Below are 19,678 nucleotides of genomic sequence, written 5' to 3' on the forward strand. Positions count from 1 at the left end.
ATACACACATAAATCTATACACATATACATGCATACATATATACAATGTTTATATACAACTGTACATGCATATGTTTATATGCATATCCATGTATACATGTGCATGCACATATACATATATATGTACATACATACACATATAATAAGGTGGCAACTTTCTGCTGATGGGTGGAGCATATTCTGGCTTAATTAGTCTAATAAGTGGATGATAAATGTCTAGAATTACACCATCTTGGAAGCTAGAAGCAACTTTAAAGGGTCTAACCTTCTCATTTTACAAAAGAAGGCATCTGAGGGCCAGGAAGATTAAATGACTTGCCTTGCATCATTAAGTCACACAGATAGGACAGGCAGAAGTCAAGGTTCAGACCAACATTCTTCCCATTGTATCATGATGCCTCATCTTTGTCTCATACTCTGAGTCTTGCCAGCCTGTGTTGCATTTGGAGTGACCCTTGAGAGCCTGGAGTTGTCTCCTTGCTGTGACGAGGCATTGGAGAAGGGTTTTTTTTCCAAGGGAAGGAGGTTACAGAGGCAGTATGACCTAGTAGATAGGAAGTTGGGCTCAGCAAGGTGGCACAAATGGATAGAGCACTGGTCATGGAGGCAGGAGGACCTGAATTCAAATCCAGTCTCAGATTGTTTTTCATCTTTCATTCTCAAAGAGAACCAATGACATCAGCAGGGTGATGTCTTGACTTTCAAGTGGATTTAAGTGAGGCAGGGCTGTGCAAAGTCATCAGCTTCACTCTCTTCCAGAGTCATCAGGGTCCAGTGGCAAGACATAGGTCAAGAGAATTGGCAATGGCTGGGATGCCATGGGAGACTTTGGCCTCTTAAAGTTCTTTCTCAGGTCTCAGTTTGCCTGAGGCAATTCCCATTCAGTAATTAAAGGTTAGGTAATAATTGAGGCAAAAGCTTGGCCTCAGACACTTACTAGCTATGTGACCCTGGGCAAGTCACTTGACCCGAATTGCTTCCCCTGGACCCCCCCCCACACACACACACACAAAAAGAAAGGAAGGAAGGAAGGAGGGAGGGAAGGAGGGAGGGAGGGAGGGAGGCAGGCAGGCTACAGGCTACTAAGTTAGGAAGATGTAGGTGAGGCTCTGCTCTGCCACTATGGAGTCGCTTAAATGCTCTGTGAATCAAGCAACTCTATAAGACTTTAAGTTTCAGAACTTTTGCCAATCTGCCTTAGCAAAAGAAGTTTCCTCACTAGGAACTCCCCACAGTGATTCAATCATGGGCTCCGTGGTAGCAGATTGGAAGGAGAATGTTGTTATAGTATAAATTGTCAGGAAAACAATTTATACAATAACAATATTATAAAGATAGACAGCTTTGAAAGAGTTCTGATCAGTGCCACAACTAACCATGACTAGAACATGCTACCTACCTTCTGACAGACACTATGGACTCAGGGTTCAAAACAGGACATATTTTTTGGTTATGCACCATGTGGGAACTTGTTTTGCCAGACTATCCATATTTGTTAAAAGAGTTTTGTTGTTGTTTGTTGTGGTGGTGGTGGTGGTGGTGGTGGTGGTGGTGGAAAGAAAACAAATGCTTATTTTTTAAAATTTTAACCCTATTCTTTTGGGTTTTTTTTAATGCAACCAACATTTATTCTATTTTTTCCAGTTATATGTAATGGTAGTTTTCAACATTTATTTTTATAAGATTTAGAATTCCAAATTTTTCTCCCTCCCTCCCTTTCCTCCCCCTTCCACAAGACAGCAACCAATCTTGATATAGGTTATATATGTACAATCCACAAGTTCTCTTTTTATCAGTCGTCTTGGATCATTGTATTGCTGAGAGTAGTTAAGTTATTCACAATTGCTCATCGAACAATACTGCTGTCACTATCCACAATGTCCTCCCAGTTCTGCTCACTTCACTATACATCAGTTCATATAAGTCTTCCCAGGTTTTTCTGGTATCATCCTGTTTGTCATTTCCTATAGCACAATATGATTCTACTACAATCATATACCACAGCCTCTTCAGTCATTCCTCAATTGATAGACATTCCCTTGATTCCCAGTTCTTAGCCACCACAAAGAGTTGCTATAAATATTTTTGTATAATTTACCCCCCTTTTCTCTTTTTCATGACTACTATTGTTAATTGTTTCCCCAATGAGAAAAATAAATGCATAGTTGGTGGAATGAATACTAGACTGAGTCCCTTGACAAGGGGTTCCTAGCTCTATCTCCCGACTCACTATGATGAGGAAGTATCTTGAAGGTTGGACTTTTTTTCATGAAAAATCAGAAATTTTTCTAGTCTCACTGCATATATGACATAAAGAAGATAACATCTTCAAGTACTTTGATTTCTTTTGAGAAAAACTGGTTTATAAATCAGGGGAATGATTATTTTGCTTTTTAAAAAGAAAAGGAAAAGGATAGGAAGTTTATTTTTAGCTCAATAGGTTATTCTAATAATTGACTATAAATCAAATTGTTATTACAGCCAAGCACAGAAATATGAAATAACAGAATCATTTTATTTTGGCAGAGCATATGTGTTTAAGTTTACAGTTTAAGAACTACTGTAGCAAGATGACGGTAGACCAAAACTAGGGGTTTTTGTACTAAATAAGAAGTATTTTGCTCTTGTTTAGCTAAATTGGAGCAAACAGTTGGGAACCATCATCAAGTTATAGATGGATGGGTGCAGTGAGCCAATAACAGATGTATATGTTTTGTATTATCATGATTAAATTTTTAGAACTGCAAGAGATCTATCTACATGCATTTATCTGCTAGTATTTGCTATATATACAGATCTGACACAGCCTAATTTGTGTGTGCCCTTCCCCCATAATTCTTTCTCTTACTTAAATCCAACAATAGCTCTCGATTAAATGTACTCCTCCAGCTTCAGAAATTAGCAATTCAAGGCAGTCCATTCTGAGCTTGCCTGTCACGTTCCCTTCTGGTTGGGATTGGCTGCCAGTCAGCTGCTGGCATTACCCAATTGGCTTGGATATGGAATCAGCCAACAGAAGCAAACCTTTTCATTTGTACTCGGCGACTGTAGCTCGTGCAGTTAAACTGAGCTGAGGAGCAGAGGGCATGATTATACCAGAATTAAAGTGTGTGATACCTCTCACAGATGTGGCTATTTCAAAGATGCATATTCTGTATCTTCTTTCGGACAGATGCTCGTGAGCCTTCCAGAACCTTAGGGATTTTTTCCCAAAGTGATTGTAACAGCCCTATTGAGAGCAGATTTCTAACATGGAAGAACAAGAAAACCTCAAAGTCTAGGACTAATGTGATATTGGCATCATAAAACTGGTTTTGAAGGGGTTAAACAGCCAATGGACAGAGAAAGAGATTGCCATGTTTTTCCCCACTGTGGAGCACGAGTGTGTTTGGCTTCATGAATGATAGGTTTTACCAAGATGCTCAGAATATGAGGTGGTTGATACTGAACTAAAAAAGGAAATGGATATTTGAGCTGTACAAAGATCTGTTTGTCTGTGAATAAGGACTGCTCCTGAACCGACTCAATGAGGCTGCATGGGAACCCTCTGGAAATGCTGCAGTCTTTTCGTGGGCATATTTTTCAAGGAGTTATACGTTGCAATGCAGAATGGTAAAAGGTTTATTATATAAGAGGTGTCACTTTACTTTGAGGCTTTCTTAGCAATGTACTGAAAAGGGTACCATGATGATAATGTGTCTTGTCTTCTTGTTTTAGTTTACAGGACACTGGAATTGGGTTTATCCTTGTCATAGACCGGAGACAAGACAAATGGACTTCCGTGAAAGCCTCTGTCCTTCGGATAGCAGTAAGTTCTAAAATTCCTAAAGATCCTTGTAGGTTGTTGGCTTGTGTTGAGAGGGCCAGTCATTTTTTTTTTTCTTGCAGGGCGTTCTCTTTTTTGATACTTCTACTGCGGTAGTATTCTCTCATTTTGGCTCAGCAGATAAGGGCACAGAGCCATATGCCCAGACAGGAACTTGCAACTTCAACTCTGTAATATTGCTGAGGTGGATAAGAAAATGTATATCAGCTCTAGGCATTAATAATGGCAATTATCCAGCGTATTGGTACTGAAGAGAGCTATTTTTTTCAAACTACTTAGGGGTCCATTACAGTTCTTGTTTTCCCCATACCTGTGAGTTCATTGGTGTTACTCCCTAAGCAGAAATGCCCTCCATCAATGCAGTTCTGCAACTTGTCAGTAACTTGAGGTCCTAGAGAGTTGCTTGGGGGGCACTGGAAGGGTAAGAAATAGCTAATACAGGTTGTATGGATTAAAGATAGAACTTAAACCCAAGTCTTCCTGCCTCCAAAAGTGACTTTCTCTCCACTCTACCTTGGGGACCCATATAACTGGAAAACAATTTGAATTCACCAGGGCAATAAGGTAAATTGACGAAGATGCACAAGTGCCTTGTTTCAAATGATTATTTTCCTGGTGTTGGTAGATTTTATTGTCTTGAGCAGGGAAATAAGTATCCATCTGTCTAGAATTGGCTGAACATGATGTTGATGTTGGATACTGTCATTTTTCTCCCCCTTAACCAACTTATTATTAAGTAGAATCTTTTGGCTAACTTTTTAAAGAGAGTATTTTTCTAAGTTTTTTTTTTCTAATTGAAAAAATGTATATTGAACTGGTCGCTTTTTGCTTCTTTTGTGTATTTTTTTTCCTGGCACTTAGAATGCTAGGAATGGTGACCTTTAAGAAAAATCACTATTGTAGATATATTCCCCATAAGGCACTTGGCATTTTCTGCCTTATGCTATAGTTTATCTGTATATATGTCTTAACTTTCCTCCTAAACCATAAACTCTTTTTGTGTCACTGACAGTGCCTAGCCCAGTACATTACCTACATAGTAGGTACTCAATGAAGGAATGAATCTAGTTTCTGGCAGATGACTCCTAAGTCAAGTCAGAGAGAAGAGAGTACTCTTTGTTTTCAAGGCAGAAAGAGATGTCCCAGCTTACCTTGGTAACGCATTCCCATGTTCAATGACAGCTATAGAGCTAGACTTCTTGAAACCTTATTTCTTGATGCTGCCTAGCATGGTTCCTTGTACCTAGTGAGCATTCAATTAATATTTATTTAAACTGTGCAGGTCAGCTATTCAAATTGTCCTTTACTATAGTAGTAGATTTACACAGATGAATGAAATTACCAGATAATCCAAAAACTTAAATTTTTGCAGATATTTTCCACCTTTCCTTCAACTAAGCTTGTTTGTCATCAGAGTTAGAGAGGGCAGATTTTAGTGATTTAAATTTTGCCTCTTTTCCCTTCATCTACCAACCTATTTCAGGAGTTACTCTTACATCATAGTAAAAAGAACGATCAGGATTAATCCTGAATAAGAATAATGATAGCTATCAATTAGGTAGCACTTTTAAGTTTTGTAAAGCAGATTTTATACATGCACACACATATATACTTATATATGTATACAATGTACATACGTATATATGTGTTTATGTATGTGGATATATGTATATATGTGGGTATATGCATGCACACACACACATGCACACATATACATATCAATGGACCAGAACCAGCCTCTAACCTGTGAATAGCCAGAACGCAAACACAGCAGGCTAGAGACAGGAGAATTGTGAATCAAAGAGAATTTTAATATTTAATTTTTATCTCAACAGACTATTCAAATAATTGACTAAAAATCACTGTTATTATAGCCAAGCACAGAAATATGAAATAACATGTGACAGAATAATTTGATTTTAGCAGAGCATATGCATACGCATATGGCAAGCCATTTTCCTCACTTTGAAAATTAAACTTCTCTTTGATTCCTGACTCTCTTGTCTCTAGCCTGTTCTATTTGGTTCCAGCCATTCACAGGTTAGAGGCCAGTTCTGGTCCATTGGCATTAATGGTTTCAGAAGTGGGATTGGACACAGAACCAGGCCAAGTGGACTTTCTAGTACAAGCAGGAGCGGACTAGGTGCCACTGGAGATTTCTCTGGAGTCCAGCTCCTCCTTGTCTAGTGAGTCCATTGGGCCTTTCCCTGCTCCGATCCACTCAGAAGCCTCGCCTTTGATTGAGCCTCTCCACTAACATTAAATATAAATATAAAATCTCACTTGAATAAGCAAGAGTTGACTGTAATCCATTGTAGACTTGAATGCTTTTAAGTTATCCTTAAAACTTAAGCACTCCAGGCTAAGTATCAAAATTCCCATAAACCTTTCCATTTCAGTCTTGTTTTCCAGCACGTGAATTCTGAATCTTTTTTTCTAAGGGTTTCTTATCCTTTTATATCCTTTATAACCTGTATCTGATTGCTTACTGTCTCAGGGAGGGGAGGGGAGAAGGGAGGAATAGAATTTGGAACTGAAAACTTTGTTTAAAAATGTAAAAAATTGGGGCAGTTAGGTGACGTAGTGGATAAAGCATCAGCCCTGGATTCAGGAGGACCTGAGTTCAAATCTGGCCTCAGACACTTGACACATACTAGCTGTATGACCCTGGGCAAGTCACTTAACCCTCATTGCCCCACAAAAAAAAACCCAAACAAACAAAAAAATGTAAAAAAATGTTCTAACATGTAATTGGGGGAAAATACATTAAAAAATAAAAGTATGGCACCTCTAATAGGGGCAGCTGCACTGAGGCCATTGTATGATTTGTCCTGCTTCTCCCTGTATACTTTGTCATTCAGTTTCCTTCAGCAGCCTACCAATCTTTCTGATGTGGCTGGATGGTACTCTAACCTGATCATCTTCACCTAGAATTTCTTGTCTTTCTTCCCTAACTTGTCCCCTCACAGAACTCTTTGGGGATTAGCCTTCAAATTACCATTTCGTTCCTATTCCCAGTTTGGGAAGTAAACTTTCAATTACAGAATTTTTTGAAAGGGAATCCAAACATATTGGTGAGTTTTGAGAGGAGTTCATGTTCTTTATAATCCTATTTCTTTAAAAAAATTTTTTTTTGGTGGGGCAATGGGAGTTAAGTGACTTGCCCAGGGTCACACAGCTGGTAAGTGTCAAGTGTCTGAGGCCGAATTTGAACTCAACTACTCCTGAATCCAGAGCCAGTGCTTTATCCACTGCGCCACCTAGCCGCCCCATCTTTTTTAATTTTAAAGAATTTTAAACAATGTGTGTAGATTTTAAACTATTTTAAATATCTTAATTAAAATAATTAAATTTAAATTTTAAATTATTAAATAAATAATTAAAATTTTAAAATTAAAGATATGTGTCTATTTAAAATTCTTTAACATATATATTGTGTACATATATGTACATATATATTTACATTTGCTACTACTCTCTTCATCAGACAATAAGCAAAAGCACCCCAGTGATATTTAAATACCTATTTTAAGATGTTTCCCTGAATTCACTTTGGTGACTAGTTTCTCAGTATTAGGCCAGATGATAAATGAGAGAAGCAGCAACCTGGCAAAGTAAATAAGGGATTGAAACTGAGTCAGAAAGACCTGAGTGTGACCCAACCACAAACACCTACTAGCTGCATGACTCTGAGCAGGTCATTTACCCTCTAGCTGCCTCAGTTTCTTCATCTGTTAAATAGGGATAATAATACCTACCTTCCTGAGTTGTCATGAGGATGAAATGAGATAACTGTAAAGAGTTTTGCAACCTTGAAGTACTATATAAATGCTAGGTATAATTAGCTGTTGGGGCTGCCAAGTAATGCAGTAGATAAAGGCTGGGATGGAAGACAGGAAGACTCATCTACTTGAGTTCAAATCTGGCTGTGTGACCCTGAGCAAGTCACTTAACCATGTTTGCCTCAGTTTCCTCAACTGTAAAAATGAAATGGAGAAGGAAATGGCAAACCACCTCAAGATCTTTTCCAAAAAAACCCCAAATAGGAATTATGAAGAGTCAGACACACCTGAACAACAACAATATAATAAGTTATTATTATCTCTCTCTGCTTCAATTCCTGTCTCTATCCATTGAAGTGTCTTGCAACTTGGATTGAACCTACTCCACAAAGCTTTCCACAAACCCCTCCCCCACCCACTCCCAAGTGAAACTGATCTCTCCCTCCTCAAATTTCTCCCAACTCTTTACCTGAAAAGCCATCTCCTTTTAATTGATCTCCCTCTCTTTTGTGTGTTAATTATTTGTGTACATATATCCCCTATTAAGTTCCTAAGAAGAGACGGAACTGTAAGGTATCTATCTAAGGTGTCCCCAGGGCCTTGCCACAATGTCACACAAACAGGTCTGTAAAATGTTAATTGGATGAAGTAATATCCTAGAGTAAATGGCAAAAGTGTAAAGCTGTTTTATAGTCTTTTTTTTGTTTGTTTTTGTTTTTTTGTGAGGCAATTGGGGTTAAGTGACTTGCCTAGGGTCACACAGCTAGTAATTGTTAAGTGTCTGAGGCCGGATTTGAATTCAGGTCCTCCTGAATCCAGGGCCGGTGCTCTATCCACTGCACCACCTAGCTGCCCCTATAGTCTTTTTAAATGTAATCTAAACTATTGGTGGTAGTTCAGATCTCTTACCAGCTCTTTTTATTTCCATATTCCTGCTTTTTTAATTCCAAGCCTCCCAGAACATGGGACATATTACATCACTCTTCAACAATATGTGATTTCATTAGTGTGAGTATCCTTCCTACCTACTACAGCAGGGGTCCTTAACGTGTTTTTGTCATGGTCCCCTTTCACACTCTGAAGTTATATACTCCTCATAATGTATTCAAATGCTTAAAATATACATAACTATAAAGGAACCAAATTATATTGAAATACAGTTCTAAAACCATTTTTAAAAATAAGTTCATTGGCCCCAGGTTAAGAACATTTTGATAAGAGTTTAAGTTCCTTGAGAATGATGATGATAACAATGATGGTGGTAATGATGATGATAAACATTTGTATAGCACTTAATATGTTCCATGCACTCTGCTATACACTTTATCATCGTTATTTAATTTGAACCTCACAACAACCCTTGGAGATAGATGGGTGATATTATTATCCCCATTTCACAGATGAGGCAAACAGAGGTTAAATGACTAGACACAGCTACTAAATATCTGAGTTTGAACTCATTTCTTCCCAATTCTAGGCACAGAGTAGTATCTACTGTGCCACCTAGCTACATGTACTGTCTTCGCTTTATAGTATAAGCCAGAACTAAGGACAGTGTACTTACTAAGCTTAAATACTTTTTCATTCATTCACTTAATGCAGATTACATCTTCTCTTTGATTTAGTATGAATGATGGATAGTAAAAACAAAATATTTATTATTATTTATTATTGTGTTTACTATGTGCCAGGCAGAGTACTATGTGCTAGTGCTACAAATACAAAATATGAGACAGTCCCTCAGTCCCTGCTCTCAAGAAGTTTATATTCTTTTTCTTTTTTTTTTGTGGGGGCAATGAAGGTTAAGTGACTTGTCCAGGGTCACACAGCTAGTAAGTGTTAAGTGTCTGAGACTGGATTTGAAAGGAAGCTTATATTCTAATAGGGAAAGACAATAGATATAGAAGAATGATGGCCAGGAAGGGGTGTTTTAGTCTGGGATCTGACAGGAATAGTGAGAAGAGCCGCAGAGCAATTGAAAGATTTATCTTTTCAGGACACATTTTGTTTTTATTTTATTTTTAGATTTTTATCTTATTTTTATTTTGTTAAAAATTTCACAATTACATGTAAAAAATGTTTAATTTTTTTAAATTTTGACTTTCAAATTCTCTCCTTCCTTTGTACCCCTCTCTCACCCCTTGATAAGGCAAGCAATATAATATCAATTATGCATGTGCAGTCATCCAAATATATTTCCATCTTGGCCATGTTGCAGAAAGAAAACACACAGAACCCCCCCCCCATACACACATCTTTAAATATAAAGCAAGTGAAAAAAGTATGCTTCAGTCTTCACTCAGAATTCATCAGTTCTCTCTCTGGAGGTAGATAGTATTTGTTATCTTGGATCATTGTCTTGATCAGAGAAGCTGTCTTTCATAGTTGATCATCCTTAAAATATTGCTGTTATTATGTACAATATTCTCCTGGTTCTGCTTGCTTCACTTTGCATCAGTTCATATAAGTCTTCCCAGATTTTTCTGAAACCATTCTGCTTTTGAATGACCTGTCTTTTCCAGGAATAGTAAAGTTGGTTTGATTACTGTTCCTAGAAAAAGATGTAGAAAGTGGGCAGCAAAGGATGGGAGCCAAGCAAAAAGAACAGCATGGGATGAAGACAGTCAGAAAACCACTTGGTTTGCCTGGGTCTAAATTAGATATGGAGAACTATCTATCACTAATCAAGGAACCCAGGGTTCCAGACTGGGAGGCCCGAAGTAAGTTTGGGGTGAGGAGGAATGGGATGAAGATAACCAGGAAGCAACTTTTGGTAAAAACTTTTTGACAGCTGCTACATATTTTAAAAGTATCACCTTGTAGCCTTACTCTTGTCTCTTTGACAGGATGTTCTAGCATGGAAAAGGCAACTAAGTCATGGTGGTGCAGTTAGAAAAACAGCCAGGAGGGGATAGTTTATATATATATATATAATATATAACTATATTATAAGCTTATTTAAGTTAGTGGCTACCTCTTGTACTTAATTGATAGCAGATTTGTCCATGTCTTAAATGTGCTTAGTGGTAAAAGAAACCTAGATAAAATCGAAGAACTCTTTATTGGTGTGTCAGTGATACAGTTGTACATTACTGTGGATGTTAACCACCTATCTACTGGAAATTGGCATGGCAAGCAGTTAGTTTGTGCTGCAGTCACCTAGAGAAGTCTGTAATTTGGTATAGAAATAGACTAGTGTAACAAATATAAAGTCCAAGAGGCAGAGTTTCTGGGAAATTAATAATCAATTTTTAAATTATGGCTAGCAGATAATAAATAGAGGTCAGTAGTTCTCTCTTGGAAACCAAAGACCCTTAAATGTTTAAATAACTTTGGTAAGGGGGTTGTCCCTGATGGGTGGACATCAATTCTGATTGGTTAACAATGAAACAATGGGGGCAGCTAGGTAGTGCAGTGGATAAAGCACTGGCCCTGGATTCAGGAGGACCTGAGTTCAAATTCAGCCTCAGACACTTGACACTAGCTGTATGACCCTGGGCAAGTCACTTAACCTCATTGCCCGATGAAAAAATAAATGAAACAATGAATATTATAATGAGAGATTATCTTATTTTAAGAGTGGCTGGGGGTGGGGTGAGGGGGGAAGGTGGAAGGGATTTGATTTTGATCCTGTTACTCTTGGGCAGAGTCTGGTCTCTACCCAGACCATTCCCACTTGTTCTCCACCCCAGTCCTACCTGAGTAGAACAATGGTGTGATTATAGACCACCTAAATAAGATAGTCGGGGTGGGATGAATTCTTTAGGCAATGTCAGAAATGTCCTTGAGAGACTGGACTTTGAATGAGGGGAAGTTAGTTTAAAAAAAAATCTTTGGGTCCAATATATAGAATTGGTTATTAATATAATAAGAAAATAATCATTTTTCTATCTCGGAATAGCAAAGGGGGAAGGGGAATATTTACATTCAACAGAGAACCTTTAAAAACTTCTATTCCTCATGTCAAACTCAGTTTTTGTATAGCCACAAAGAAAGCAGTTCTGGCCATGCTGGGTTTCTAAAAGAGTACTCACTAAACTTCTTGTTTAGAAAATCCACTCCCCAAACCTAAAAGTCACAGTTTGCCACATGGTGATGCCAAAAAAAAAAAAAAAGTGAGTTGGCAATAAATATACTTGTTTATCAGTAAATATCTTTGGCAACTACAGTGAAATTCAGCACTTACATAATGTGCTCTAATTTTAGAGTTATCTTTGGCACTCTGGGCTAAGTTGATAACATAAGCTTCTATTTTGGGATACTTGGTATATTTGGTTTTGGGGGTTCTTATGAACTTGGTGTCGAATGGACCAATAAGAGCCTTTAGGAGCAAGAATTTAGAGTTACTAAAATCAGTTAGCCTCTTTCATTCCTTCTGGTCTATCTTTTCTAATGTTTCTTGGTGTCCTTACCTATTCTGACCTTCACATTGAAGTCACTGAGTTAAAGTGTATATGTTAATTTAATTTGGAAACTATATCGAAATCTTCATAGGATTTCCCTTTTTATTCATCCTCTACAAAAGATCATACATAAGCTGCATTTTCATGGTGGTGGGTTTTTTTAGTCATTCAGTAACAATTTATCAAGTATCTACTGTGTTAGGCACTGTGCCTAGCACTAGGGAGAGAAAAGACAAAAGATAATACCTACCCTCAAGTAGTTTATAATCTAATGGAGGAGAGAATGAGTAAGCAAATGTGTGCAAACAAGATATGGGGAGGATAAATGGGAAATAATCAACAGAAGGGAGGCACTTACAATGAAGAGGAAGTGGGAATGGCTTTCTATAAACGGTGGGATTTTAGCTGGGACTTGAGGGAAACCATAAGGCAGAGGTGAGGACAGAGACCATTCCAGGCTTGAGGAACAGCCAGAGAAAGATAAAGTGTTCCTCAAGGCAAGGAAGCCAATGTCATTGAATCACAGAGTACATAGTTGGCATAATAAAGTATAAGATTAGGAGGCTAGGTTATGAAGGGCTTTGAATGCCAGATGATTTTGTTTTTTCATCCTTACAGTGATATGGAATCACTGGAGTTTATTGGGTATGGGTTTGACATAGAGCAGCACCTCTAATAAATATTTGGCTGGGGGGAAGTTTTTTCAAATATTTATCATGGGGGACAGCTAGGTAGCACAGTGGATGAAGCACGTGCCCTGGATTCAGGAGGACCTGAGTTCAAATCTGGCCTCAGACACTTGACAAGTCCTAGCTATGTGATCCCTGTGCAAGTCACTTAACCCCAATTGCCCTGAAAAAAAAAAATCATGATCATTACAATGCAAAATGATCAAAAATTCCATGAAATAGTATTTCTCCTTGCCCTTGGATAAATAATAAAACCTATTCCACCAATTCCTTTATTTACCTCTCCAGGGAGAACCTTTGAGTGAACCTTCCACTTCTTCTTCTTCTTATTATTATTATTTTGTTTTATTTACAATGGAATGTTAACTTTAATATGATCCAGTTCCTCCAATAGTATATTTATTCATTGGTCACTCGATAAGATTCTCACATTTGAGTACCTACAGCTATTTTAAAATTCAAAAACTTTTAAAGTTCAGAAATGTCTGCCCTCTTTTCTGCCTCCATCTCTACAGAAGCAGAAGGAGGCCACAGATATTTGAGGTTAATTATGTATTTGACTTTGTTTCATGGATTTCTATGACTAAAGCATTCATGCCCTAAAGAATGGCTAGCCAGGGTGATCAAATTCTTCATTCTTTGCTAGGTTGGTGTCAGAAAATAGACTGAGTCTGTTACCTCCATGATACGCTGGACCATCAGGATAGGACTTTGTAGAGGATACTTAAAGTCCATATTTCAAAATAAACAACCGTATTAAAATCTAGGAAACATCAGTCAAGTTCTTGCCTTTGTTAAAGGAAGCTTTCAGGAATTCTGCCTTTGCATCCTTTATACTTGTTGACTATATAGAAAGTCACCAAAATATAATTATAGAAATTCCTTATTGCTGGATGTATATACTTGGTTACTTTTCTATCTTAGGAATAATTATGGGAAGTTTGGCTGAATGATCATGGGTTTATGGATTTAGAGCTGGAAGGGACCTTAGAACTGTCTCTAGGGGTGATGTAGAAGGCAAAAAAGGGGTTAACAGAAAAGCCTAAGACCCCAGCTTTAATTTAGATGTGAGCTCTAAAAGGGATTCAGACTCCAGTTAATGGATAACTTAAGATTTGGGAAACAAGTCAGATCCTAGGTCCACTTCCCACATAAATCAGCACCCATCACAAGAACATAAAGAGGCAGTTCATAGAGACCTTAACAATAACAATGATACACTGACAGGGTATAGAAATTCAAACTGATAAATGCAGATATTTTGAAAACTAAGCATGGGAATCAAAAAGAGACATGCACAAAAAAAGGCCAAATTTATCCCCAGATTCACCTTATGACGTGTAAACCCTAAAAACACACCTCCACAGAAAAAGGTACCCACCCCAGGGGTTGGCTTGGGACCCCAGAAACTCCAAATTAGGATAGGCCCTCCCCTGTACCTCCCAAAGATGGAGATTATTATAATGAGACTGATAAACAATAAATCCATACTATAAATATAACTATCTTTTCTTTCCCTATTCGAGAGATACCTTTCCACTTTTCTGGTTCTCTCCCTGTGTTCACTCACAGTATTGCAATAAAACTTGGGAAACTGGGTCACTGAGTCTTGTAATTCTTTTGGGATGACTCACAATCAATTTGACCCTAAATCCTTCTCATATCAAAGATTGTTAAACTATAGTCCATGAACTTAAATTTTTTTTTTTGGTAACTGTATTTCAACATAATTGGCATCCTTTAAATCTCTATATATTTTATTTTATGCATTTAAAAATATTATTCTGATAAGGGGTCCATAGGATTCACCAGAGAGTCAAAGGGGTCCATTACACAAAAAATGTTAAGAACTCCTGGTCTAGTCCACTCTCCTTTTATAGATAAGAAAACTAATTCTTAGGTTAAGCAACTTGTTCAGAGACATACAAGTAATAAGTGTTATTTGAATCCATCTCCTTTGACTTGAACTGCACGTAGACATGGGCCAAGTTTCTTAAGCTATAGCAGGGTTTTTTAAAGCTATTTTGCAAAACTCAAGTTTCTCAAAGAAGCTTCTTTGGATTTTATGTATTATAAGAGGAGTTCAACCTTAGGTAGTGGTATGAAATTATCATTTTAAAAAACAAGTAGTAGATGTTTCCAATTCTATCTCAATTCAATTCCTTTCTCTTTTATCTGTAGGTTATATTTACATGAGCAAATTCCATTTACCACATTTATTGGATGCTTTCTCTCTTAAAGGCACAGTTTGATGCTAAAAGATATAAAAACCAAAGAGGAAATAATTTCTGTTCTCAAGGGACATTACACTCTCATCCTGCTCCATCTCCCACCAACTTTGTGTTTGCAAACAAGGCCCACATCATAATTTCAAACTTGGTAGGAACCCTACTAGAACCCCTACTCAAAAACAAATATATAAATAGGGTTTCTATAATTAGAATATGTGCTCTAGTGAACTTACTAATACCTAGATAAAGCAAAATTATTATTATTATTACAAATTCCATCTTCAAATATACTACCCTAATAGTTATTTATCAATAGAGCTCTAACTAGATTATTTTTTTTTTGCATGTGTGGCTTCAGCAGTCGAAATTTAGGGAGTATACCATGAAGTTGCTACTGAGAGAGAGGGAATATGCTAGAAGATGGATGAGCTCACCAGAAATGTAGCCAAAGCCAGAATTATTCTTGGTAACTGGATGATAAACACAATTGTTGTAAGCTGCAAAAGGAATGCAAGTGTTGTCAGCACTCTAAAAATTGGCACCCTGGGCTAAATTCTCATCACTCCAGCCTAGTTATATCTCCATATTGTTTTAAATGAATGGAAAAAAACACAATTATTAAGCCCCTACTATTTCCCAAGCAGTGTGCTAACCTCTGGGGATACAAAAATAAAAGGCAAGGCCATCCCTGCTTTAAAGGATATTATGTATTTTGAAAGATAGATTTTTGTTGATGTATTTTGTTTTTATATTTCCCTCTGTATCTCTCCTTCCCCTTGTTCCCAGAGAGTCATCTCTTATAATACTTTTTTGCTAAGTATAGGAAGAAAAACTCAGCAAAACTAATCAACACACTAATAAAATCTGACATTGTATACAGTGTTTCACATTTGTGGACGCCCAACACCTCTGCAGATGTCCTTTCATATCTCTTCTTTGGGGCCAAAATTATTCTTTATACTTTTACAACCTTTTTTTTTATTGTGGTGGTTCTTTCCACTTATTTTGTTGCAGTCACTGTACATATTATTTGCCTTGCTCTACTTCTTTCATATCAGCTAATGTGCTTCTATACTTCTCCATTCATTGTATAGTACTCCATGATATTAGTGCACCACAATTTGTCTAGCTGTTCTGTAAGTTATGAATAACAACTTTGTTTCCAGTTCTTTGCTATTGTAAAAAGTGCTGCTATAAATACTTTGATGTATACAGAGCCTTTCTTATTATAAATGACATCCTTAAAGTATATGCCTAGTAGTGGGATCTCTGGGCCAAAAGATCTAGATATTTTAGTCACTTTATTTGCATAATTCCACATTGCTTTCCAGAATAATTCTACCAATTCAAGCCCCACTAACAACGTATTAATATGTCTATCTTCCATAACTCTAACACTGACTTCCCATCTTTTGTCATCTGTGCCCATTTGATGAGTGTGAGATTAATCCTCAGTCATTTTGTTTTACATTTCTTTTATTATTAGTGATTTGGAGTATTCTTTTGTATAACTGTTCATAGTTTGCCGTTCTTCTTTTGAGAATTGTCTGTTCATATCCATTGTTATTTATCTATTGGGGAATGGCTTATATCTTTGTAGCCTTATTTATATCTTGGATGCTTTCTCAGAGAAATTTGATACAAAGATTTTTCCCAGGTGACTACTTCCCTTTTTATCCTAGATGTATTCGTTTTATATGTGAAAAAGCTTCTCAATTTTATATAATTAACATTATCTGTTTTATCTTTTGTAATTTGGATAAGGATTCACCTCTTACCAAAGATATGAAAGGTATATGATGTACCAGAGCTCTGATTATTGAGATTAGTCTTCTTTCAGATATGGGCAGCTAGGTGGTACAGTGGATAGAGTGCCAGGCCTGGAGTTAGGAAGACCTGAGTTCAAATCCATTCTCAGACATTTAGTCACTGTTTGACCCTGGACAAGTCACTTAACACTGTTTGCTTCAGTTTCTTCATCTGCAAAATGAGTTTGGAGAAGGAAATGGCAAACCACTCCAGTATCTTTGCCAAGAAAACCCCAAAAAAGGTCCCAAATAGTTGGATATGACTGAAACAACTCAACCAAACAACGTTCTTTCAGATAATCCGTATCGGCCAACTCTTTTCTCCAAGGGGTCTCTGTCTCCCCCGTGGGGTGCTCTTCATTCCTTCAACTGTGAGGTTGCTTCTTGCCTTTATCGTTTTCTCTAGCATCATGGCTTTAATTTTCACCTCTATGTTGGTGACTTCCAAATTATCTTCAGCACCATTCCTGTATTTCCAACCATCTGTTAAACATCTCCACTGGATGTCACACTAACAATAGAACTTATCTAAAAGCAACAGCATCACCTGTTTCTGAAATTTGACCCTCTTACTAATTTTCCTGTCTTCCTAACACTAATATTCTTCGTTAATCCAAGCTTAAAACCTGAGCATTTTTTTACTCTTTCCTCACCATAACCCCCAACTCCCAAGTACAGGTGTTTGTCATGTCTTTCCCTTCCCTTCCATTCCCCCTGCCACCATCCTAGTTCATATCTTCTCATGTAAATTATTATGAGAGCCTCCCGTACCCTCACATCCAGATTCTTCTTTTTCCATCACATCTGATATACCACTGTCAGTGCAGATTTGTTAATATAGAACTCTGGTCACATTGTTTCTCTGCTTAACCTTCAATGATTCTCCATTTTTTGTCCAATAAAGTCTAATCTCTAGAGCCTGGTGTTCAAAACCTTGGCCATTTTGCCTATAACTTGCCTTTCCAGGCTTACTTCTCACTTCTATCCTTTATACTTTTCAGGCTCTAGTGTAGGATTCTTTACTATTCCTCAAACTTATCCTACCCTATTCTACATTTTCTCAGTTAGACCATCCGCTCACTAAGTGCAAGAACCATCTCTTTTATGTCTTTCTGTAACCTTTTGAGTGACCAAGAGGAATGCTATTGACATAGCTATTTCTAGGTAAATAAATACTTTTTTGATGAACTGGTTTGACTGGAGCTCCTACTAAATGGTAACTTGGTGACAATTGCTACCAAGTAATCCAACAACTTAGGTAATTCAAGGTGCAGTTAGTTGTTTACAATATCAGATATGACCACCAAAAAAAAATTAATTCACTTTCTGGGGCCAAATTTTATTCTCAAAGTTTTGGGGTTTTGGGGGGGCAGGGCAATGGGGGTTAAGTGACTTGCCCAGGGTCACACAACTAGTAAGTGTCAAGTGTCTGAGGCCGGATTTGAACTCAGGTATTGCTGAATCCAGGGCCGGTGTTTTATCTACTGTGCCACCTAGCTGCCCCCCCAATTCTCAAAGTTTTAAGGGCTCGATTTGGTTATGTTTTTTGACAAGTGAAAAGTTACTCATGTTACTTGTAGTCTTGTGTTATCTAAAAATCTGAGCTAAAGGTTGAGTAGATCATTCAAAATTATTCCTCCATTTTATTATTATTATTATTATTATGGCAGGGCAATGAGGGTTAAGTGACTTGCCCAGGGTCACACAGCTAGTAAGTGTCAAGTGTCTGAGGCTGGATTTGAACTCATGTTCTCCTGAATCCAGGGCTGGTGCTTTATTCACAGTGCTAGCTCGCTGCTTGCCCCCTCCATTCAATTATTGATGAAATCATGTTGATTATTTCTGAAAACAAGTCTTAAAGTAATGCTAGCAACAAAGTACAAAAATACAATTGGTACTTTCACCCTAATCAGATACTGATAAAGTACTCTGTATGTGGCATATAATAAGGGAGCTATAAATAAATGTGAATAGAAGCTCTGTGGTAGAATAATCTTAGAATTATAGAGTTTACACTGGAAAGTATGTTAATGATCGAAATACTTTACTTTGGAAGCCAATATGCACACAATGCCATCCTCCAAAAATACAAGCTGGTTGGTATCTTTGGACTGACTATATTATTCACTGATCTTATTTATATTGTGCATGGTATATATAACATTACAAATTTTAAAACCTAGACCCTTAAGTGAAACTTTTTAGTGGAAAAAAGCTAAAACCAAACAAAAGTTCAAAACTAACAGTAATAAGAAAGCTCTTGTTTGCTTTGTTCAGATATTTTGACCTGAATTCACATAACACAAGAGCTATGTTTTATGTCTGAACACAAGATATTTCTGGGTCACCTTTTAATGATTCAAGAGCAAACTAACACCTTTATTTGTGAAACTAACACTACTATTTAGGGAAAGGAATTGTTATTGATGTATTTTATGAGATGACACAGAATCATGTCTTCTGAATTCCCACAAAGTTTTGGCCCACCAGATGACTATACCTCAAGGCCACTTAAATGGCAGCAGTGAAGCTATATTTCAAAAAGTAAGCTGGGGGCAGCTAGGTGGCGCAGTGGATAAAGCACCAGCCCTGGATTCAGGAGGATGTGCTTAAATCCGGCTTCAGACACTTAACACTTACTAGCACTTAACTAACCTCAATGCACCCCTCCCCCCCCCAAATAATTGTAATTTGTGATCTAGGATTTGGGGAGGGAGTTGGCAATCATTTTTTTTTTTAAGTACATTTATCTCCCTTACTACTCTGTACTTCTTGGCTGCAAAAACACTTTCCTGCTTTAATTAGCAGAATTTTCCACACAGGCTGCCCTGATGTATAGGAATCCATTGGGAAAACCTCGGATCCTAATGCCATTAGGTCATCTACCAACCAGGTTGTTGTCTTTTTTTAGAGACTGAACCCTACAGATTTGGTTTTTC

The 19,678-nt window shown here is 37.4% G+C and overlaps 1 protein-coding gene across 14 annotated transcripts in view; it reads left to right on the top strand.

Annotated features, from left to right (window-relative positions):
- MCF2L (MCF.2 cell line derived transforming sequence like) overlaps positions 1 to 19,678 on the top strand; it is a 397,307-nt gene that overhangs the window by 320,230 nt on the left and 57,399 nt on the right. For 13 of the 14 annotated variants that reach the window (XM_043992544.1, XM_043992546.1, XM_043992552.1 and 10 more), the window contains exon 4: positions 3,718 to 3,808. In XM_043992544.1, coding sequence (XP_043848479.1) covers positions 3,718 to 3,808 — 91 coding nt within the window. Of the gene's footprint in view, positions 1 to 3,032; positions 3,613 to 3,717; positions 3,809 to 19,678 lie in introns of those variants that run through there. The other variant, XM_043992554.1, reaches the window with a different exon arrangement.

The sequence above is a fragment of the Dromiciops gliroides genome, chromosome 3 (assembly GCF_019393635.1).
Source record: "Dromiciops gliroides isolate mDroGli1 chromosome 3, mDroGli1.pri, whole genome shotgun sequence".
Lineage (NCBI taxonomy): Eukaryota > Metazoa > Chordata > Mammalia > Microbiotheria > Microbiotheriidae > Dromiciops > Dromiciops gliroides.